The 25,447-nt window shown below is 34.8% G+C and overlaps 2 protein-coding genes across 2 annotated transcripts in view; one reads left to right on the top strand and one right to left on the bottom strand.

Annotated features, from left to right (window-relative positions):
• LOC149805350 (DNA (cytosine-5)-methyltransferase 3B-like) overlaps positions 1-24,065 on the top strand; it is a 189,504-nt gene extending 165,439 nt beyond the window's left edge. Inside the window, exon 21 of the mRNA XM_089949549.1 lies at positions 16,519-24,065. Coding sequence (XP_089805675.1) covers positions 16,519-16,663 — 145 coding nt within the window. The 3' untranslated portion in view covers positions 16,664-24,065. The remainder of the gene's footprint in view (positions 1-16,518) is intronic.
• Position 24,066: 1 nt separating this feature from the next.
• LOC149805351 (tetratricopeptide repeat protein 27-like) overlaps positions 24,067-25,447 on the bottom strand; it is a 121,540-nt gene continuing 120,159 nt past the window's right edge. The window contains exon 24 of the mRNA XM_089949529.1: positions 24,067-24,266. Coding sequence (XP_089805655.1) covers positions 24,144-24,266 — 123 coding nt within the window. The 3' untranslated portion in view covers positions 24,067-24,143. The remainder of the gene's footprint in view (positions 24,267-25,447) is intronic.

Raw genomic sequence — 25,447 nt, forward strand, 5'->3', positions numbered from 1 at the left:
GTAAATGCCTCGGGGATAATATGCAGAGATCTCGCTAGGATTTTAAAACTAGGAGTCCATGACTCCCATTTTGGTAAAAATAGGAATCCCACCATCAAAAGTTGCAGTCCCTTCTTTCCTACAGAATCAACATAAACATACGTGCATCTATTTGTAGAAGGAGGTTTTTGTAATGTAATCACTCACTATAATATAGCTTCGTTACAAATGGTCCATTGATATGATCGCAATTTTTTTTGGTTTATTTATTTGTCTACGTCCTTGTAGTAATTTTAGGCAATTATTAAATAGTATCTTATTTGCTGTTTCCCCCCCCCCCCGTATTTTTGCAAATACGTGTCAGGTCGGAAAACAGATTAGACCTTAAAGCGCATCTTGTGAATTCCACAACATAGCATTGTCCCATACATTTTCTGGCCTCATAATTTTCAATTTAAAGTTAAATCTTTAATCAAATAATACATTGGCGTTGCTTTCAATGATCTGTATATTTTTCTGAAAATAGTTGCCCGATGGTTTAGAAAACAGACAATCTAATAAACTGGTACATCCCAGACTTAGCGATGTCCGCCATTATTTTCCATTAGGCCTAATGGTTCACTTAGAGTTTCAAACTAATTTTATGACGAAATAGTGTACACGAGGCAGTTAATAATCACCGATTCTGATCTTAAAACACAAGTTTGTATGTTTTATCATTAAAGGGTATCATGCAGGAAATTAATAGTTGCTACTTTGCTCGGGAAAAGGGTTAATAGTCAATCAGCTATCAATGCATATGCTTGTGAATGGGTAAGAATTTGTTTGTCAACGTAATTGATATCAAAACTAAGCCTAGCTACTGATGTACTGATGAATACATTTTGATACAACACTAAAACTAACCCGGCTAAGACGAACTGCATTTAAAAAAAAAAAGTATGGTCAGTCAGTGTACCTCTTAAATAACTCTTGTTCGTCCATCAGTGATACTGAATTTTGTCAATCCAAGTCAGGACTTATTCCAAACACTAAACCAGGCATCACACACATTCTTACAATTGGCTACTGTCCTATCCGAACTATTAATGCTAGCAGCTTTAGCACTTTTCTGAATCTCGTTACAATCTTCGTAAGTTTGCCTTTAACCCCAAAATACTTATCCAAATTACGCATGGCATTTTGTCTAAGTCTCAACATGTCTTGATTCTCGTGCACTACTTATTCCGATACATTCGGAAATGAACACAGTAACGAAAGCTAAAGTTGTTTATTTCATGTACTTTTAAAAATGACCACATGTACATCTCTGGATCTTTCTGACTCTGAATTCAATGACTGTAAATATCAGTACATTTTCGCATCCGGCTGCCAGTCAAACATAGCCTTTGATCTTGCCACACAGCTATTGCATCATGTTCTTTTTGATGTACTCTTATAATGGCAACATGTATGTACATCAAGGGGTCTTTCAGTCTCTGAATTCTGTCATTGTAAATATCAGCATAGCTAATTATCATCACATTTTCTCACAAAGTGGGTGGATGAAGCAGGACTGGCAAGTCTTTGAAATTTGCCGCACACCTATAACTTGAGTACGGAGGACTCCCGCCTCAGGGATTTTCTGCGTCCCAGATCAAAAATTGGCGTCCAAATACGCGTAATTAAGCGTTTCCGAGATCTCTGATAGGTTTGTTTTGTTGCACAATGCCAATGACTTTACTAATCAGTTGTATTGTTTAATGAGATATGGTTGTGGACATGGTTTCTGCTCAAAGTTATGAACTGTCACAAAGTCTGAATTATGTCCACGCTGAAACCAATCATGTTTTGATCAATTGAATCACACTATCGGATGACCATGATGACAATGACGACGTATATGATGAAAACACGCCCATAACAGAAGCCGAGTTTCGTGAACTGTTTGGCGAGTCTGATACAGAGCCAGATTTTGAAGGATTCTAAAAGTGATAGAACTTCTATAATTCATGATTTTAGAATGAGGATTAATTAACTTTCCATTAAAACTTAACACTTTAGAATTGTTTTTATTTCAACATATAAATTAGTTTTCTTACTTTTATTTTATTTAATAATGTGATTTGCTGAAATAAACGTATTCAGAACTCACTTTGTGCATCTTGTGATGTACCGGTAGTCTAAAAATTATGGGTCGGCTTATACGCGGGTCATGCACTTCATAACAGTTTTACCGCTTCAGTTTGGGGGGGGGGGTCGGCTTATACGCGAACGGGCTTATACACGAGTATATACGGTAATTTTTTGGACCTGCTTTGTTTTCCACTCAAAATTCGCCCATTTTTGGAATCCAATTTTGTGTCCAGATTTTAGACTGTTTGGTCTCAGATCTAAGGCAGACTGGTCTGAATTGCACACAGACAGATGAACCTTTGCAAAAAGTAGGATAAGATGGGCATTGGAATAAAGAGTGGTCTCAATACAAAAATGATGGGTCTGTTAAGCAAAAAAAAAAAAAAAACAACTCCAACTTTTACTAGCCAATGAAAAATGACATTTCTAACACAACTAGGCATTAGGTTAATGGAAAATCACTTGGAAGTCGATGTATTAGGATGTATTCAGAAATAGCCCACAAAATGTGTTTCCTAATCGCATTTCAGGCGAAACAACAAAAACCTCCAGGGGTTAATGAGTTAATGACACCTACATTACTTTTTAACCAACTACTGAACTACTGAAAGTAGCAAAGACTGCGTGTAATTAAGTCTAAATTTCACTATTCAATGGATTTTTAAAACAGTAACTTGGTGTATTGATTTGTTTAATGCCTGTTGGTCTGTGACCATGTGCACATACATATCTGTGCAGAGATGTTATTTGACAATGCTAAGACTACCGCGTTTTGTTTGTAAGTTTATGAATTGCTACAGAGAAGGCAGATGGTGTTTGCTTTTTATTCGGATTTGAATTTCCAGTCATTTGCTGTAGCATGATATCAAAATATAGTTTATTCTCATTTTGATGACATGTTGTGGACGTCACACACCCTGACCCCCTTTGGACCTCAAAACACTATTTTTGAGTCTCAGAATTCCCCCCCCCCTCCCCCAACATTGCCTGGAAATAAGGCATGTATGGTTTGCTGCATTTATTCCTTAGGTGCAGTTGTGTTTGTACATGTAAGCTGCACTGAGTACTCAAAAAGTGCTTGAATTTGGTGGTTACCCACAGCAGACTGCAATGGATAATGGAAGATTGCTTGAAATTCTACAGTAATCCTTTAAAAAGTGCTTGAATTTCAAAACAAATCCATTAAATTGGAAAACATTTATTTACTGATATTAATATCAAGAACAAAAATAAAGATACCTTAAAAATGTTACAAACACTTTTTTCCTGGGGATGTACATCCTTGTAGGGTAACTGACGTATTTAGTAAGACAGCTGGTTGGATCGCTTATGTTCTAGTTTGGACCCAGCATATTTGTGATTTTAACAACATTGTGATGTTTAAATGAAGGAATGCTCTGTTGACTGGGGTATTAATGCTGATAAATGTCAGTGCAAAGCTGATTTTCAAATTTGATTGCCATAAGCACTTTACAGTCTGTCATAGAACGTTGGATTCATGCTTTTTCTAAAACAGCAAGCAAAAAATAAAATCAGTTGTGCATGAAGTCATGCATCATATTGCAAGCCCTGCTTTTCAAATTTGTTTAATCTTATCTATTTTTAGCTAGTTCATAGATTTTAGACCAGGAGAACTTGTGGGATGGGATGTTATCGATCATCCATCCATCCATTTGCACAAGTTTGTTATCAATGCTCCTCTAAACTACTTGAATGATTGCCATGAAACTTAACACACACAGTCATCACATGGTCAAGTTGGTCCTAAATGTAAATGGTGCTGCTCAGAGAGTAAACGTTAACCACAACACCCATCTAGAAAATCTTGTTATTGCTAATCCAGATTAGGTGCATATGTTTAGATGGGTTCTCATAAAAAGACCTCTTATGACATCTAGCTGATCATAAAATGAAAGTGGTGCTGATCTGACTTCCAGTATGGCCACTGCCACAGTTGTCATGAACATATTATCATTACACCTCCTGAACAGAAAGTGACACTGACATGGGCATTTCACCAGAAGTCTTCTTATACTGTCATGTTGGTCCAAAATGTAAATGATGCCACTTAGACTTGCAATACGGCTGCCACATTTGTCATCTGAAAAATCTTTTCAATACTTCTAATTAATCAGTGGTTACTGAAAGTCTTCTTATTATGTCCAGTAAGTCTGAAATGGAAATGACAACAGTCTGACATCGAGTTTGGCTTCAAAAACCAACCTTCTTGAGATTCTTGCTTTTGTTACACCTTCAGATGAAAAGCCATATGAACATTGGGTTTCTACCAGAAAACATCTTGACACATTAACTCCTGGTGACGAGTTTAAGTGGCAGGAGGTAGTAGCCTACTGTAGCATCAAGGTCATGTATGATACACTAAAGTGGGTGGTATTATAGAAAGGTAGACAGATCTAGCTCTACAATGATACCAAATAATCTGGAATTTCTAGTTGCACTGTAAAATACAGAGGGAAAAACCTCATTTTTTGGACCCGATTTTTTTCTACCCAAAATTTGCCTGTGGTGGTCGGAATCCGATTTTGTGTCTGGATTTTAGACTTTTTGGTCTCAGATCTAAGGCAAACTGGTATGAACTGCAAACAGACAGATGAACCTTTGCAAAAAGTAGGACAAAATAATAGGTCCGTTAAGCAAAAAAAAAGAAAGAAAAGATCTCAAACTTTTACCCTTCTGCTCATGCGTGAGTCAAATAGCCAATGAAAAACAATGTTACTAACACAACTAGGCAGTATGTTACTGAAAGATCACCTGGAAGTTGGTGTTTTTGGATGTATTCAGAAATAGCGTTCAAAATGTGTTTTCTACTCGAATTTCAGACGAAAATGACAAAAACCTCCAGGGGTTAATGTGTGGGTGCATTTTGATGATGTCACCAAATTTTAATATTCCTTGTGTATTTAATCACATGTGCATCTACATTGCACATAAGTTACAAATTTAGTGATTCCTTGACAATTTGTAAAAAAATTCAGAAATCCTTGTTTACACATTAACCCCTGGTGACGAGTATAAGTGGCAGGAGGTAGTAGCCTAATGCCGAGCTCTGTAGCATCAAGGTCATGTATGATACACTAAAGTAGACATATGTAGCTCTACAATAATACCATATAATGTGGAATTTCTAGTTGCACTACAAAATACAGAGGGAAAAACCTGTTTTTGGACCAGATTTTTTCTACCCAAAATTCGACTGTGGTCGGAATCCGATTCTGTGTCCAGATTTTATACGTTTTGGTCTCAGATCTAAGGCAAACTGGTATGAACTGCAAACAGACAGATGAACCTTTGCAAAAAGTAGGATAAGATGGGCATTTGGAATAAAGAGTAATCTCGATACGAAAATAATGGGTCTGTTAAGCAAAAAAATATAATAAATGTATGAACTCCAACTTTTACCCTTCTGCTCATGTGCGAGCCAAATAGCCAATGAAAAACAATGTTACTAACACAACTAGGCAGTATGCTATTGGAAGATCACCTGGAAGTTGGTGTTTTCGGATGTATTCAGAAATAGCTTTCAAAATGTGTTTCCTACCCAACTTTCATACGAAAATGTCAAAAATCTCCAGGGGTTAATGTGTTAAGATGTCTTGTTAGTCCTAAAGTAAATGTTGCTGATCTGTCCAATATTGCCACTATATTGGCCATTTTGAAATCTTGTTATCACTACTCTTATTTTGATTTGGCATTTTCATCAAAGGAGTTCTTTTGTAGCCTAGTTGGTTGCCATCTTGAAAATATCACTGCTCAAAAATGGATGGTCATAATGTACTACAAATAGATATCTTGAGATCCTCGGTTGGGTATAAATAAAAATGGCCCCTACTGTATAACCAACAGCCATCTTGAGAGTCATGTTGTAAATTCTGCCCAAGACAAATGGTCATATTGACATGGGTCTTCACCAAAAGATTTCTAATTATGAATTGTCTCCTTGGTTTTAAATGATAGTGACAGTCTGATATGTCCAGTATCACCACCAAAGCATTAATTTGAAAATTTTGTTATTGTAGGCTGAAGAATAACAGAAATACTTTCAACACAAAGCATTTAAAAGGAAGAAATGGTCTCTTTTTTGAATTCTTGTCAGTCTATTAGGCCAATAGTGTGTTAGTCCATTAGAGAGACCTTTATAAAATTCCCCACCCCCACCCACCCTTGTTTTAAATGGAGGAAGGTCATAGTGGGATGTATCTAGAATAGACTTTATGTATGGGTAATGGGGAAGTTGGTGAACAAAGAGTTACGTGTTGTTTTTGTCAACAGGAAATTGATGTTGGATCAATTGGTGAAAAGCTCTTAAGTCCCATTGTAAGAGTGAAATGTATACAAAAAAGAATTATCACCTATGATTATTTTATAATATTTTTTGCTTGAACATGAAAAAGTGCTTCAATATCCTGATGAAATGTTGGGACAGGGTTTTCAGAATATTTAATTTATTATTTCAGTATTCTGAAAATTAGTAGGCATAACAATTTAAGATTTTGTATCAGCACATAAATTTGAGAATTCCAAATTGCCTTAATTATTGAAGATAAGATAGCTCTATTATTTAGATTTATTTGATATTCCCAGTTCCAATTGCCTTAATTGGTGAATATAACACTGTTATTTAGATTTATTTGAGAATCCCAGTTCCAATTGCCTTAATTACTGAATATAACACTGTTATTTAGATTTATTTGAGAATCCCAGTTCCAATTGCCTTAATTACTGAATATAACACTTATTTAGATTTATTTGAGAATCCCAGTACCAAATTGCCTTAATTACTGAAGATAAGAAGCTTTATTGTATAGATTTATTGCTTCTGAATATTGTTTGTCATCATATGAATCAGCTGTTTTGCATAAGCATTGTGCTAACTTGTAAACTACAAATTCTGTTAATTTGATTATAATTTGTGTTCAGCTACAAAAAAGGCAAAATACAGCCATCAATTATAGTAGCATCTGCCCTTTCAAGAAAGGTGATGGACTAGTATCTGGATATCCATTTACAATTATTTCTGTTCTTTAACCTTAAAGCCATTTTAAATTAAGGGGTGAAGGTTGGTATAATTGTAATAATCTTTAGTAGGTGTGTCATCATATCTTAAAGATGAAAGCCATGGCTCAGCATTTAGGTTTTTCCTTGTACTATCTTTTACAATGTGCAGCTTTGAAGCCATTTGAGGTTAATGGATAATAATTGGTATACTTGTATATTATCATTTCATTGAACCTTTTGTACCCTAAGGGACCCCACAAAATGACACGTAGGATACATGACTGGTCAGTATGCAAGTCCATTATGATTGTCAACCCCTGGGTTTTAGCTGCTAACAAAGTTTTTGAAGTCTTCATTAGCTTCATGTTCCAAGACTCCTATAAAAGACGATCAGACAGACCAGCACTGTTTCATATATCAGTGCACTGTGTGTACAATTACTCCATCCAAAAGCAAAGTTTCAGTTCATGGGTAAGTGATGCTACACAGAAAACAAAAGGATTTTGTTCTTGTGGGAAACAGTGCAACTGTATAGTATGAGCAGTCTTTTTATTAGAGCTCATGACCCAGGACGGGCATGTTTTTTCCAGCTAAGGGCCCTGAAATGGGCAATGTTATAAGACCTCACGACCCCAAGGGTCATGTTTTTCGAGCAAATGACCCTGAAGGAGAATGTCATTGTAGCTCATGTTAGGGAGTTCCAGAGCAATCATTTCAATTAGCAGTGCCAATTTCACCCCATTTTGCTTCAGGCAACATCAGGTGTAATATGACATCGACAGGGTCACTTAGGGACCAAGAAAATTGAATAATTGTGCCAGCAACCAGCTGATCTTGCAAAATGCCAACACGAGCTGGCGATCAAGAGTAACAAATACATTTTCTATATGTAAGTAGACATTGCTGATTTTTCATGTGTCCAATGGAAATAAATGCATCAGCAAACATGTACTCTCACTTTTGCCTGCTTTTAAATACTCTGGCTTTCATTTTATATGCATAATGGCAAAATATGGGTAATATGAGTGTAAAACCCTTGAATTGTGTCTTTTTCTTAACCCTTTACCTCATAGGGTATATGGTTTTTTAGCCCTACGATACACATGTAGCAAAGTTGCCCAGTGCAGTGCATTATAAATAGAACGCCTGATACCTATTCGATTCCATACACATAGGCCTGCCTGTTAACTGTTAAGCAATGTAGTGTATGTTACGTTTAACATCAATTTTAACCATTTTACATTTTTGGTACATATCTATTATGCATGGAAAAATGTAAGAGTAAAGTCCAATCATTATAGCTGTGTAATTATTTTTCACGGAAGAATTTTTTATGTGCTTTAAAATCTTGAGAGAACTCGTTCACCATCAAGTCAGTGAAGCCGCGTGACCAACCGTAGCTGCCATTTCTCATACTTGAAATTTACAAGTTCTTTGTCAGCGTCTACATCACTAAGTCATCTGAATTTAATTTATAAAAACTAATTGCTGCCTACATCAATATCAGAGCCTTTACCTAAGTTATTGAGGCTTTCATAGTTGTGATTCTAAACTTGAAAACTTTGTAAGTACTGAATGAAATCCACGACCTCCATTTTGGAGGATGGAGAATACAACCCAGTTACTTTAAATAGCAGAAACTTCGACCAGAGCATAAACAGTGACCACATGATCTGATGTAATGGTCGTTTGCAGAAATGAATGTAGTATCTAATAGGGGGTTTTCCCCGAGAGTGGCGCTATGAAGACCTGCGCATAATGGCTGATGCTTACAGCAGGCGTCAAAAGGCGCTTGTATGCGAATCAGGTAGAGGCGTCCAAAAGTTCTTGTATGTGAATCAGGTAGAGGCGTTCAAAGGCACTTGAATGTGAATGGAGTAGAGGCATCCAAAGGAGCTTGCATGAGGTAAAGGGTTAAAGGTCAACCATAACAGCAAGAACCATAACTCTTTCTGGCATGTAGCTATGAAAAATGGAAGCATTACAACATATATTGGGTTCAAAAACACAACAGTATTTGTTTATGAATAAGCAGACATTTTTACATATAGAATTAGATATATAAACATAATTTATTGCAAAATTTTAGTACATTTTTTATTTATATTCTGTGTAATATATTTTTGAGGCTACACTCGGCATATATAATTACTGAGATATTATCAAAATCAGCCTGTCTGCATTGGGTGGGATTCTGATCATGATACACTATCATACAAGATAAATTTTAATGTTCATTATAGGCAGATAAGAGGTAAAAGTTAAACCATTTTGTGAAATTTGCAAGAAATAACCCAATTAATATATTTTTTGTGAATATCAGTATGAATGTTGTCAAAACGGAGAACAGATGGTTGATTTATCATGTTTTTTTTAATTTAACAACATAATCATATTTATTGAAAACCAAGACTGCCAGTTCCTTCTCTCTCCAGTTCCACATTTTATTACTTAACACAAAATAATAGTCAGATTTCTTATTTCTTTTATTTACCAACAATATATTATAACTTAAATTTAACATGGTAATTTACTAAATTGTGGTTTTACATCAATATATATATATATATATATATATATATATATATATATATATATATATATATATATATATATATGTATGTACAGGAAAACTAATGAATATGCTTCACTGATTTCAAGAGCAACATGCAATCACAAATCATGTGACTGAAGAATATGTTATTCTATAAGAAAATGTATGGGGCTTCCTTGCTAAAGAGCCATAGAGAGGCTTCAGGAATAGCGGTAATATATATATATATATATATATATATATATATATATATATATATATATATATATATATATATATAAAAGTCAAGCTATTCTTGGGGTTGAGGTCAGGAAATTGGAAATGGTGACAAAACTACTAGTATTAAAATGGTGGACATTGTAAGTATATGAATGCTTCCTGTGAATTTGTTTCAAATGATTTAATAAAGATGCTTTCGTGTTTGAAAAATTATCCCAGTGTTGTTACTAGAAATTCACTTAGTGTCATTGCTCAAGAGCCAGATGTTGACTGTATGATCTCAAAGAACATAAGTTGATGCTAGTGATAGTGGATCCCCCTGCACAAATAGTGATCATGACTCACTCATTGGGCAGTGATGGTGGATCCTCCTGCACAAATAGTGATCATGACTCATTGGGGCAGTGATGGTGGATCCCCCTGCACAAATAGTGATCATGGCTCACTCATTGGGGCAGTGATGGTGGATCCCCCTGCACAAATAGTGATCATGACTCACTCATTGGGGCAGTGATGATGGATCTCTCTGCACAAATAGCGATCATGACTCACTCATTGGGGCAGCACTTGGGGACTGAATTAGAAGGCCTCTTTCTGGCAGGTATCACAAGTGAACCTGCTGGAGATTCATAAATGCATTTTGTGGCAGAGTTGTTACAGTTCTCTCAGCTCCATGATTGTACCTTTGAAAGTTCAGATTCATTCAACCAAAGAAATGTAAATATTTAACAGTGCTGATGGTACCTCTAAGGCACCACTGGGGGATGAAATAGAAGGTCTCCATTTTGGAAAGCATCATAAAATGAACCTGTAGGAGGTTGCTCAATTTATTTTGTTACAGAGTTGTCCACAGTTCTATCAAGTCCGGCCAAAGAAATGCAAGTATTTAACAGTAGTGAAGGTAAATCTGGAAATTTGGATTAAACTTTTCATAATAGATCTCCTGGTGTCCAAATGTAAAAGTTTCAGGGAAGCATGATCAGTACCACAATTCTCCTTGCATCCCCCTTTAAGGTCCTTTTTTTCTCACAAATAAAGAGAATGGCAGGCTGCAAGAGGTGTCCTCTTGTGGTAATGTGGCAGATGACATATTTTGATTTATTGCCAACAGTTTATGTACAAGCCTTGCATTTCATTACCAGTGTTATATCTAGGGGTTTAAACTAAGTAACAAGACAAGGTAAAACCCAACAAACATTCATTTTGCCAAAATATAAATTTATTTTCTAAAATATAAAATCAAATAAAGCTAAAGAATTAAAAATTACTTGCAATGTATGAATTCTTAAAATACTACCCTTAATTTGTGCTTTCAGTTTCACATTAATCTGGAAACGACCCAAAGGTATTCTGAATGATGGTTCTAATATGCTTTTCCGCTAGCACCACTGAAGAATCACAATTCTAAATCCAACAGTTTTTACTTCATGAAGTTGTTGTTGTTGTTGTTGTTTGTTGTTGTTTTGGGGCTTAACGCCATTTTTCAGTCTATCGTGTGCTGAAAAATGGCGTTAAGCCCCAAAACAACAACAAACAACAACAACAACTTCATGGTAAATTCCAAGAAAGTAGAATATTATCACAAAAGACCTTGACTGTTTAGCATAATCCAACAGAATTATTTAACGTTCATGTCCTTAAGTAATTTTGCAAAAACTGACTTTTAGAATAAATGTTTCCCACTCTGCTTGTCCAGCAAACAAATGATAAATAAATCACGATTTCATTTCTCCCTTACAAAACTGGCTATAAACTGAAGAATCCTAATGTCATTCTTTAACTCTCTTGTATAGTCTCTTTGTGCACACTAAACCAACATGACTTGAATCATTGAAAAGATTCTCAAATATTTAAATCATTATATTGTGAAATACTTAACAGTCATGTTCTGACCTTCTCTAATTATTGAGCCAGTCAACAGCTAGGACATGCATGATATCTCTACAGGACAAATGTGCTAGTATCACGTGATGTTTTTGTGACCTTAGTTCAAACTAACGTATGCCATACTTGAACCAAAATAGTTGTTGATTCGACCTTGTAATACATGTACTTTTGCTATAACAGAAGACAGCCACTGAATTAAAACAATTTAAATATCAATGTCAAAAACCTAAATGACTAAATAAAATTATATCAAAAAACAATAATTTATAATACACATATACAAAACACCTTCCTCCTTAAAGAGAAGAAAGGTTTGTGCAATTAAAGTTTCTCCTATCAAATGTCAAACATACATGAAATTAATATTGCAGAAGAATATGATAAAATCATAAATACAAAACAATGCAGTACAATACTTCTGTGCACATAAAGTACATCACAATAAAATTTTCTTTTCCCTTGATGTGCCTGACATCAATGTTATATGATTGTAACATCAGACTCCATTGTAAAAAGCTTTGATTTTTCTTAATTTTATTAATGAAAGTTGTGATTGCTGAAATCAACAATTGAAGAAGAGATTGCACTAACATGCACCTCAAAGTGTTGCAAGACCATCATCAAAGTCAAACACTCCTTCTCTATCATGGAATAATTTCTCTGGTGCTTATTTGATTTCCTTAAAAAGTAGCACACTGAATAATCCATTCCATCATTGTCTGCCTGTAACAGTCCTTCACCGACCCATACATCATTTGGCATCCACAAACATTTTGAATGATTTAGTGAAATCTGGAGCTGAAAGAATTGGTACACTTATGAGCATGGCCTTTAACATGTCAAAAGCCTCATGACATTTGTCTGACCAGTGAAAATTGGTCTTTTTATTTTACAAATTGGTGAGGGGTTCGGCAGTCATGGAAAAATTTGAGCAAAATGTCGGTTGCTTTTTACTGTTAGGCACAGGGAATTCAGAAATAGCCTTAACCTTAACTTATATAGTTTTTTTTTTTACCATGTCCTAAAAATAACACAAGTTTGGCAAAAGTCACTTTTACTCAAGTTCATTATCAGATTTGCTTTATGGAGCCCCTTGAAAAACTTTACGATGGTTTCTGTATGGTTCATCCAGGTGTCATTGTAGATGATGTCATTGATGTAAGCATCACGATTTCCTATACCAGATTTATCATATTCATCAAACGTTGGAAGGAACTTTGGGAACCCTTCATCCCAGATAGCATGATGCTCTGTTGGTAAATTTGATCTGGGTTTACAAATGCTGTAATTTCCTTTGCTCTCTCTGTAGTGGAATTTTCCAGAATCCCTTCAAAAGGTCAAACTTGGTGATTTATTTGGCATTTCCAATCCTTTCAGTGCAGTCATCAGTTCTTTGAATTGGAAATGAATCTGTCTCCATGACACTGTTTATGTAAATCAGTACACAAAGAGAGAGCCCTATCTGGTTTCAGCACAAAGACACAAGGTGAACTCAAGTCACTTTTACTGGGTTCAATGAAGTCATTCTCCAGCAAATACTTCTTTCTTTAGAATGTCTTGTTTGAGAGGATTCATCCTGTAAGGATGTTTCTTTACAGACATTGAATTTACTATTTCAAAGTCATGTTGGAATATCTGGAAATAAGTGTTCATATTCTTTTGGTAGTAGTTTCAACTTATTCATTTCTTGTGGTAGCAGATGTGAAAGTTTCTGGTCCAGTCACTTCATAGTATCCACTATCGGATTCGTTTTCATTCAAATGTTGTGTGTGGGCTACAGGTACTACTAAAGTAACTGAATAATTTACATAGCTGTCTCTGTCAGCATACTCCTAAGATATTACTAAGACAAAATTAATCTTATTTTGCCACCCAGGAATATGGATACTGTATTTTAAGTCCAGCACTTTCTTTCTGGCTTTATATGGACCAAAATATAAACTCTCTAATGTGAATCTCAAACAGAGTCCTTAACAAGAATAACAACTGAACACCTTTGTCTGTTCCTTCTACTCTGTCTCTCTGATGGCCAAAATGCGTAATAAAAAACTTTACTAAAGCTTCTACTATGGTCCGTTTAAATATTCCTCAAAGAAATAGTGTCTTGAAAATTTGTGGATGCACACATAATCATCAGCTAGTATTGGTTGTCCAACTTGTTCTTGTGAAAAGGGCTAACACAATCTACCATTATGCTACTAAATGGTGCATCAGATGAAGTAACAGGAGACAGATGAGCTTTGGGTTTGTGTTTTCCGATCATTTTCATTTGACAAGTATGACATTATTTAAGATCTACAAAATTTATAAACATAACTTTTAATTATCAGCCAATAAAAATGATTTAAGATCATGAGAGAATTCTTATTGATGCCTGAATGACCAGACATTTCATGGGCTAGACTTAGAATTTCCTGTTGGTACATCTAGGAACAACAATTTGAAAGCTTACTGACTACTCATTACCAGCGTGTACCTTTGGTGGCCTCCATTTCCTCATAAGGACCTGACTCTTCCATAAGTAAAAAGTGCCTTCTTGTGTGGCATAAGTTTCTTCAAATAACCCTCAGAACAAAAAGATCGCTAGTGATTGTCATTTATCACCCTTATTAAAGAAACAGTGGAGACAAAATGATATTTTCTGATTGATCCAAACTTGGAACAAAAGTGACCTTGTTAAAAGCCTAACCCAAAATAATGTCAGCTAAAGGATTAACATCCTGATCAACAGCATCATTCTCAAGAGCATACTTTGCCATAGATATGGTAATTATGCAAGCTGGATATGAAACCAGGGATTTCTACTTTGATAGGATCAACTCTTCCATCCATACAAGGCTTGTTAGTTACAAGTGGATTAACCTCTACCATATTTCTAATCCAAGTTTCCTCTGACCCAAGCCACCCCATTTTTGATATTTGGATGATGTGTGGGGTCAGGGTCCATTGCCTATTGAAAAGTTGGAACACCATGCGGTGTCTGCTTAGAGTAGTTGTTTACTAGCCAACCTAGCAAACTGGAAGACCTTTCATAGAGATATGAAATCAATAGGAATATCATTTGTTTCCTTAGAAATTGCAAGTATAGCATTTATTTCATCTTTAATGCTCCGACAGATGAGATGAAATTACAACATTGATGAAATTTTATCTGGAACTCACCATTTGCATTACTAGTCACATGACTACACAAATCTTGCAACCTACATGTCGGTGATATCAGAGGTCCACATGATATCAACAGAATAGCATTTTCCACTGTTGTTGTAGGAAAACAAATGGAAAATAAAAATGAAAGTCTTGTAGTCTTTTTGAAAAATGAAAGAGCATAAACTTTTCAAAATATTTGTTCTGAAAACAATGACCAGAATCTGTTGCAGTGGCAGCAACTTTGAGAAAACAAATTTACCAAGGAGAGCACATGTCAATATAGTAGTCACATGATGCTAACAAAAACACTGCTGAGGTGCAAAATACTTGATGAATCTGGTTTTGTCCACCTTGCTGCGATACAAACAGGTTTCTGGTTGCTGTCCTCAGAATATGTTGAGAATTATGTGTATGTTATGTGTATCTACAAACATTATGTCAGTTATTTTTAATATTTTCTAATCAGATGTACATTGACTTTGGAAAATGGTGATGGGTTTGTTTTTTAAGATTTTCTTCATACTTACCTTTTGGTTCTATAACATACAGTCAGTTGACTTCCAGGAATGAAACTTGCTATATCCATCATGTACCACAATTGGCGATCCTGTCTTCATAGCTGTGATTATATGTTAATATTTTAGGTTTTGGTTAAAAAACAAATTGCATTTGTTTCAGAACTTGTAACATGTTCAAACTATAGGAATAACATTTGGTACACTTGTTATTGGCACTAGAAGATGTGTTGCATTCCATATTTGGGGTCCTATCTTTGAGCTCACATGTATATATTTTTAATAGTTGCATTTGTTTCTGTTTTACATTGTCAGAGCTGTCTGAGGTTCAGGGATAATGGTATCTCATGTAACAGTCGAGGTATCTTCTTGAAGGTCAAGAAGACTGAGGCAAAATAGGTGTTTTTCCTATTGCACTGGTCTTAAAATTGGGGTAGATGAACAAATCAATTTTGGGAATTTATTATTATTTATTTTTACCCTGGGGGAAAATGTGCTAGGGTTGGCAAGGAAAACGGGGACTGTTGGCAGACTGGAAACAACATTTGTTTTTGCCTAATCAGTTTATTCTCCTTTCTGCCCTTTTACTCAAATGCCCTTTGAGATAGAGATTTGAAACTAGGTTACTTTCCATGTCTGCCTTGTACAGACAGCTTTGTTGCAAAGCTCATAGTCGTATTTCAGTATTGTGTAAATTTGGTGGTCTGAGCACCACTGTAGGCAAGGGATACAAAGTTACTGAATTTGCTTGTTTGTCTGAAACTTGTGATTCCAAGATCCGTATATTTGTTTGATCTGTCAAACCTAATTTTAACTTTCTCACATTAGTATGGAGGGAGAGTGAAGAAGATGGCAGCTAAAAGTATCAAACGAGAGGAATTAATGTTTAAAAAAAACCAAGAAAATGGTTTTTATCTATTTCTGTTAACATGACTTCATATACAGCTTTTACTTGTGAAATACATAAAAATTAGACAAAGTAGCATCTGCAACAATTGTTTCATTTTGCTGAGACAATAGACATCTTACACTTGCTTGTGTTAATGAACAAACAGTTTCTCTGTTATTACCATTGTTCTACAGAGTATTTGGCTTTCCGGCTCACTACACTGATGTTGGAGACTTGAACATCACAAAACGGCGAAAGGTGTTGGGGAAGGCATGGAGTGTACCAGTCATCAAACATCTACTCTCACCACTGAGAAAGTACTTCCTGACAGCTGATTAGTAACCTGCTTACAGATCTATGGTTCAGTTGTAACATCAAGTACTGGAGACACAAATATTCCTTGCCTGAAAATCTGTATTGATGTACATCATGATAGATTTAAAAATGCACAAACCTTATATGGAAAAAGTCTCATATGCTTACTTAATTTTAGTGTAGTTATTGTGAAATCTCTTTAGCTGAAAATAGATTTTGAATAGATTCAGAAACCATCATAATTACTTAGAATTTTCAGTTTGTTTTATAGTTTTATTTTTATTACACTTTTAATGGATTTTGATATTTATTTTCCTTCTCTTATGAACTTAGACAAAATAATTTAAACTTTGATCTTTAATTGCGAAGAATATGGTAACACTTAACCAGATTTCAGAATGGGTATGTCTATTATGCTTCTGTATTTAGACAGTTGTTATGACTGGTGCCAAAACATTCTAAGTATATGTTCAGAGTTTGGAGTTATAGGAGATAGTTTCATTACTCAAAAGCCTTTAGTCCAAGTTACCTTATGTGTCTTGGACATGTTCAGATATTATCCGATATCATTTTACACACTACATCTCTACAGATGAAACCTTTATGTGTAATTGTTACTACAGAAGCATTACTTTTGTTTGTGGAGCCCATAGCAGTTTGTTGGACCTTTGCTTAGTTTTTCCTAAACCTCTCGATATATTCTCATCATTCTTGGCATGAATGAGAATCACTATGAAACTAGAACAATGCATTCTGTGACATTGCTTGCTTGCCCTATGATCTGAACACAACACATGCAGGCCCTGGCTTTCTCATTTAAGGAACTTGTTTGTTTAAAATGATGTAAATAAGAGTACAGAGTTCTGTTTCTTGTTTGAAGTTTTAATATAGCTTTGAAATTATTCAGATTCTATGTCTTACAGTCATTGAATTTGGAGAATTAAATTAATAAAATTGACAAATTTTGCTTAAAATCCAACTTGGCATTCTTTTTGACAAAATAAATGTATCTGGACATTTAAATTAAGCATCAATTACCATTCTAAATTCATTAATTTCTCATGATTATTTTTTAATTCCCAAATATTTGCTTCATAAAATATCAGTTTGTTAAAAGCAAAATTTGTTTTTTGGAGGTGGGGATAATTCTGTTTCATGAATTAGTTTGTAAGCCTTATTTTGAAGTTGTTCATTTTCCTAATCTTACAAGTTTAATTGGAAACCAAAGTTTTTATTAATCTATGTACCAGTCTCAAATTTCACTGAGATTTTTATTGGGCGATTCTTGATCAGGTCAAAAAAACAAATTTTTGAAGAATTATCCTAGATATGATACGAGTTTTATTGAAATGTTCTAGTTGCAAATCTTACATTTGCAGCAAAAAATGCTTAATGTTGATTTAAATGTCAAAAGTTGGAGGTTGTTTGGGTTTTTGTGCAGATTGACAGAAAGACAAACAGACATGCTAAGGTTCTATGCTGCATCATCTCCTACACTTGTATAGTATGAGCAGCATGAAAAAATGGTTAACAAATTGACCTAATTTATTACATTATTTATAAAACTGCAGAGTTTACAAAACTGGTAACCATGTAAATGAACATGCATGTTGCTCTTAGTTATGCAGCATTAAAATTAAATATTTCCACATCTCTGCTTAAGAGTCTTTTTAGTAGGATTTTTCTGATAATTCTTTTTCTTTTTAAAGAATGTAAAATTTTCATACTGTATATGGCATTGTTAGGAAAAACTAACTTGACGAGAATTGGTGGTACTTTGCATTATGTATTAGCTTGGCTGATAATGCTGAACCAAAAATACCTGTAAGCTACATTATTTATATTTGGAAACATTTGTTAACAGAACCTTTGATGAGTAATATTTTATTTTGTAAACAAAACTGTTTCATGTTTGTAAGCCACTGCAGAATTTCTTAGTCATTGTATACCCAGGTAGTAGATTTGGTTGCGTTGTTGATTTTTTTACACGCATATATGTTGCTGTATGAAATATAATCACAATAATACTAAGAATGTATGACCTAAAAGGTGAGCTATATTCAACAAAATATTCTACATACTGAATCCTGTCATAATAAGAAGAAAAAGATGTAAGGCAAATGAAACGATTGTAAACTGAGCAAGATGTGGCAGCACACTGCCAATATCTTACATTTAAGTAACTGTCATTGTCTTGGATTTAAAGAGCTGTTACTTCTAGGCCGTATGTGTGGGAAACTGGTTAAATAAAACGGCATCATTTCAGTTATTGTGTATCAAGTACACATTGAGAAATTTTGGTAAATATTGCAACCTTAATTGACTGTAATCTGTAGCTGAGCATGTATTTATCATCATGAATAAATATTATGCAAATATATATTTCATCTATTTGGTGACAGAGAAATTTTCTCTTGTGTATAATATCCTTCCACCTGTATCATGTGGCTGTGATTGATACTGGATGTACCTTATTGTTGATTGGTTGCTCAACACTGTTCTAGTATTATGAGAAATATGCTGAAAAAACTGTGTTATCCAGCTATGTGAAAGTTGACAATAATGGAAAAGGTAACTGTTCTTGCATATATGCCAACTCGGAGTGAGGTATAACCATACATGCCAACTCGGATTGAAGTATAAGCATACATGCAACTCGGAGTGAAGTATAAGCATACATGCCAACTCGGAGTGAGGTATAAGCATACATGCCAACCCAGAGTGAGACGTAAGCATAATGCCAACCCAAAGTGAGGGATAAGCATAATTACTAGTAATTGGTAAAAAAAAAGTGTCATCTATATATCATGTACTATAATTATAGGAAACTATGAAATATGAACATTTAGTTTTGCTACAGACCTCAATCTATAGCTGATTAAAATTCTTGTCACAAATGGGCAAAATCAGTGGGGATTAGTATCAAATACACAGACAAAATGTGTTCACAAATTGTTTATAAACAGCGCTTACTTTAACCAAATTACATGACTAATTTTTGCTGCAGTCAAGTCCAAAAAGAATTCTGCAATGAGCAGTATGATTTGCTCAGTCAGAGTGCTGTATTACATCACTTGATTCTTTTAAAGTCCTGTTGAGTTGTCCTTTATCTGATTCAACTTGTTTCGAAGTTTAAAAAAGTTCCCTTGCCTCTAAAAAAAATTTCAGTCATATAACATTGATGAGTTGCATTGATAAAGCCTGTTTGACATAACATCTTGTGCCGTTTTGTTTAAAGTATAGACTGGTCTGCTACCTAAATACATTTATCAAAATATAATGACTGTGAAATAAAGTTGAAGAAACCCATCTGTTTTCTTGGAAATGTGTCCTGTACAGTTGTTATAAGCAGAAAATGAGGAATTAAATGCAAGTATACAATGGACAAATGTACTCTTGCACTGTTCTTGTGCAGCAATCTTATTTTTTAAGAAAATATTCAAACTTACATGCGTGGAATTTTAGATAATAATACACATCACAAACACAACTTTTTATTTGTTTCTTTGATATTTTTTATGTACTAAAAGATAATCCATATGCAGGTGAGTTTAAGTTTTAATCAAGTAAAAAAAAAAAGCATCATGAATTTGCTGACATGCCTAAAGTTTAATGGCTGGCATGTTTGTAATAGTAAACCTGTGGTAACATGCATATTTCAAGAATGTTAATTATGTAAACTGAAACTGTAGGAAATTACAATACTGGAAGACTTGTAGGAGGGCTGGACCTAAAATCAGTATCATCAATTGGCAATGAAACCTATGGTAGATGTATTGTTAAAGATAATTTTTTAAAAATAATAATAATAATTGTATTTTACCCAGTATTATACAAGAATTGTCAAACACTGTTAAAGCTTGTTAATAATGAATGTTGCCAATTTAACAGTAGCACATAAATTACCAGAATTAGTACAGTATCATTAACAATTGATACAGGAAAATCAGTATTTTTAACTGGCAATAATGGTTGTGTATCTCCACTATACATAGATACTTAATTTATCCAAGTCTGCATATTTTATGGGATGTCTGAAGCTGCATTTTTTACTCAGCTCGTCATTGACCAGAAGAGCATATTTGATGGTCTCTTGTCTGGCATCCATCAGCACAATTTCTTTTATTGCTATTGCACAGGAACTACAGGTAGGATTGCCAAGATACTTGACAAACACCTCCATCCTAAGATGAGTTGGACCTAAAACGAAAATGGAATCCCTTAGACATCCAATATGGTCTCAGTGGTAGTCATCTTGAAAATCTTGTAACTACTACTTTTGAACAGATGGTCATATTGACTTTGCTAAAATACTTGTACGATGTCAGTTTGGTTCCAAATGAAAATGGCACCCATTTGACATCTAGCATTGTCTGCCAAGGTGGCCATCTTTTAAATCATGTTTCATCTTCTCCTGAACTCATTGTCATTCTCACACAGAATTAGACTAAAACACTTTCTGGAGATGTCTAATTAGTCGCAACTGAAAAGGTGTTGATGATCCAGTAAGCCTGTCATGGCATCAATCTTGAAAATCTTTTTATCACTATTCTTCCATAACTGATGGTCTTTCAGTGTGTGGTTTTCACTAAAAGACTTGTGATCTCTAGCTGGTCTTCACTGAAATTGATAACCCTCATTCAATATATGGCCACCAAGATAGCCATTTTGAAAATCTTGTTATTGCTACTCCTATATCAACAAGGGATTTCTCTCGTCATGTCTAGCAGGTTCTTTTTGAAAATGGTGCTGACCTAACATAAAGTATGGCTGCCATTGCATTCACTTAAAAACCTTATCTCTACTCAAGCTGAATGGATGGTCATATTGACATAGGATTTTCATTGAAAGGTTTTTTTTTTATGATATCTAGTTGGTCCTAAACAAACATAGTGCCTTGGACATACAATACCATCATATCACTTCTCATTCAGAACATCCATATCTGCAGGGGATTTTCACCAAGATTTCAGATGATGTCTGATGTCAGTATTTCAGCCATCTTGAAAATCTTGTCTTCATGAGTGGATGATCAAGCTGATATGGGGATCTCACAAAAAGATTTCTTGTGATGTTTGGTTGTTCCTAAATTAAATATTGCTCCACGTACACACAATACGAAAATCTTCGTATTCCCAACAGCCAAATCTTGTTTTTGCTGCTTTTTGGATTTATCATTAACCCAATTTTAAAATATATCAGAAAATTACCTTGAATGACAACACTAGACTTTCCCCAGAAATAGTGCTATGTGTTTAACTAAACTTGGTTCAGTGATGATACAAGTTTCAAGGTGAAAGGCCATGATATTCTGTACTACACTCTTAGGTATCTTCAAGGTCAAAGGCCATGATATTCTGTGCAGCACTTTCAGGTATCTTCAAGGTAAAAGGCCATGATATTCTGTACTGCATTTTTAGGTACTTTCAAGGTCAAAGGCCGTGATATTCTGTACTGCATTTTTAGGTACTTTCAAGGTCAAAGGCCATGATATTCTATACTGCACTTATAGGTATCTTCAAGGCATCTTGTGACTATGTCAGGTGAAACATGAAATAAGTTGTGTTAATAAATTTTGCATGTTGGAATTTCTAAAGAATATTGGACGGCTGATGTACTCGGTAGCTGGTAGCTGAGAAAAAAAATAATGGACTTTCCTTGGATCCTTTCAGCCAGTAGAGCATCTGAGTGACTCGTGTTAAATTTTATATTTGTAATTTTCTGTTCAATATTTCTAATAATCAAAAAATATTACATGGAGATGGATGAATTGTAGAAAAGCATAAAGATTGTATCTTAATTTTATGTACTAGTTCTGTATCAGTTTTATAGAAATGCGGATTGCTTCTTTAAACGAAGACAAAAGTGGTTAAAGTTAAATATTGGTACTCCAGTATTGTCTGCATGGTAGTACTAGTATTCTGGTATTGTCTAGTCACAATAGTGACTACAGTATACTAACAGTTTCACAGTAAAATGTATTGTACTGGATTAAAAAAATGTCATATGTTGATAATATTTAAGCTGTTCCAAGATATAGGTTTTCAGGTACTGTTTGAGAACAAAAATGTTTTAAAAACAACTTCAAAAATGTCTACTTTCTGTAATGGGAGATAATGCATTCTGTAATTGAGACACAACTGTCATAGAAATAAAGTATTGAAAATACCAGTGGCTTAGAAGGTTGTGATAATATGATGCATAAACAGATCACTAGAATGAAAATCGAGATATTGATTAATTATGTTCCTTTTTCATGAAGGGGTCTCAAGTGGCAGAGTTGTCAAAGGTGAGTGCTGTCTGTATGAGTTCAGGTCTCGGCTCAACCAGCATGGGTATATGAGAAAGCTTGCCAGTAGCTCATGTGGGTCAGTGGATCATCCGTCACCAAATGAACTATCATTTGCTGAAAAATGGTATTAAACCCCACTAAATAAAAGTTACAAAAAAAAGATCATGAGCGAAAGTTAATCCCTTAATATACATTTAATCTGAAATAAATATTTTCTTATCAACAGAGATTCGATTACATTCAGATATTTTGATTCAGGTGAAGCCCTGTTATAGTACTAGTCTTCCAGTATTATAATTTTTAGCATTACTTTTATGATAATTTTAAAACAAAAGTGATGTTAGTATTTAAAGTACTGCATAAAAACTGTCTAAAGGGAGGTAACCCAGGTAATCTGAGTTTGATCATGTGTTCCTTGGGTTAGAATTTATGTTATGTATTTACACAGCCTGATGTTTTAAAGAACAAAATATTGAAACATGTATGTCATTCGTAAACATGTCTGTTATTAGTAAGATGAAGGTATCCTTAGTACAGAGTAGACAGCCTGCCATTGCCCAGGAATGGACCCCTTGAAGCCAAAAATACTGGAAGCTAATATTTCACAGGTATTGTTAAAATAAAAATTACAATACTATCTTACTGGTGTTGTTGTCAAACAATAATAGCAGACTAATCATGCTGGTATTTTCCAGTGTTTGCATATTATACAAAGTACTAGAATAATATCAGCAACAATACCGGAGTAGTCTTAATGAAACAGTATTATCAACAATACCAGAGTGGTCTTGAGGAAACAGTACTATGAACAATACCAGAGTAGTCTTGAGGAAACAGTATTATCAACAATACTGGTACAGCCACATTCATCAGGTGATCCACCTTCCGTTTTAATAATATATGACTTGTGAAATCTGTTGCTGATATAAATGAATGTTAACAATCATTTTTGTAAGAGACTGTAAATAAACCTGACAAAAGTGTTACAATAACTGTAATAAATGGTTACATCTTATTTAGGTTATACTGTAGTGGTGCATGTCTCTGAAAGATCACAGTTCCCATTATGATAAAAATTCATTTTTCAGATTGTATTTTACATGCTTTAACTTTTAAAATAAAAAAGAAAATCAAGTGAGGAGTACATTTTATTTTGCATGCAGTTTTGAATTTAATTTTATCTGCTGTTTCACTGTGTAATTATAATGCATATCACACTGGTCCCTTTAGCAGCTGAATTTTCTCTAGTAGTTTTGTCAAAGCAGAATCCAGTTTAACTACAGTTGTACTCAGTTCCTGAGGCACTTCCTGGGTTATGATGTCTTTGTGTGTGGTCTGGAAAAAAACAATTGATATTATGGTCTCATTGTTGAAGCATATAGTATCTGTTTGTTTGCTCTTGAACAATTTGGTGTTGTGCCATAAATCAAGTTCTGCTTTACATACATTCATCAACTTTTGCAGATAGGTAACCCATTGGAGGTGTTTAAAACCCCATTTGGAGAAAGCAGATTTTTAAGTAAATTATTTTTCTCTGAGAATACTTATCCAGTCACATAACATTAAGAATATTAGCCTGCTACCTCACAAATCAAGCCCAACTAACAGATGATGACCGCTCTGGTGGCCTAGTCGTTGGAGTGTCTGCCTCGGAAGTGGGAGGTTGTGGATTTGAACCCCAGCAGAGTCATACCAAAGACATACAAGAATGGTACTAACAGCTGCCTCGCTAAGCGCTCGGCATTAAGAGGTTAGGGTTAGGACTGGTCAGCCTGGTGTCAGGATAATGTGATTGGGTGGGACATCATGCTACATGTCTGCGCCATGATGCCCCAGTGCTAGACATCACTATAAACTGCCACTGCAGACATCGTAGCGATATGACTGAAAAATTGTTAAAGCTATGTTAAAAATCCTAATCACACACACCCACACTAACAGATGAAAATCATCCTATTTTAAATAGACAAAGGGCAGTAACTCTTATCAATTACCTAACCTTGATACCACCAGGTGTTGCCAGTTTTTTAGCTGAGCAGGATACTAATGAGGATGCTCGTGTGGTTGGGAGCATTTTAAGTAATGTGATTGGGTAAGTATTCTCAGAGAAACATAATTTACTTATTTGCTTTCACCTTCAAATATGTTCTCCAATCACATTACATTGGGAGAACAACAGGATGAGGGATGCTCTGCATCCAACCGTTACCTCAGGTATCCTTCTGGGGAAGAATAGCTGGATTCCCTTCGTGAAAGATAACCCATTCTCCTAATTACAAATGCAACACAGTCTGGGATCCCTTGACCCTGGACTCTAATCTACAGTTGAGAAGATGAAGTTGGAATATTCTTACCTAAAAACAAATCACTGGCAAATCCAGCAGGCTCTGTTGACTGATCTAACTGGATCTGGTGGCCGTCAGTGCTGCTTCCACCTGCCCTGTGGATGGCCTTCTTGCTCTCAAGATTCCACAATCAAAGGTTTAAACTCTGTGTCTTGCAAGGCTATCCTGATG

The sequence above is a fragment of the Sinohyriopsis cumingii genome, chromosome 2, assembly GCF_028554795.1.
Source record: "Sinohyriopsis cumingii isolate HCF-2022 chromosome 2, ASM2855479v2, whole genome shotgun sequence".
Classification (NCBI taxonomy): Eukaryota; Metazoa; Mollusca; class Bivalvia; order Unionida; family Unionidae; genus Sinohyriopsis; species Sinohyriopsis cumingii.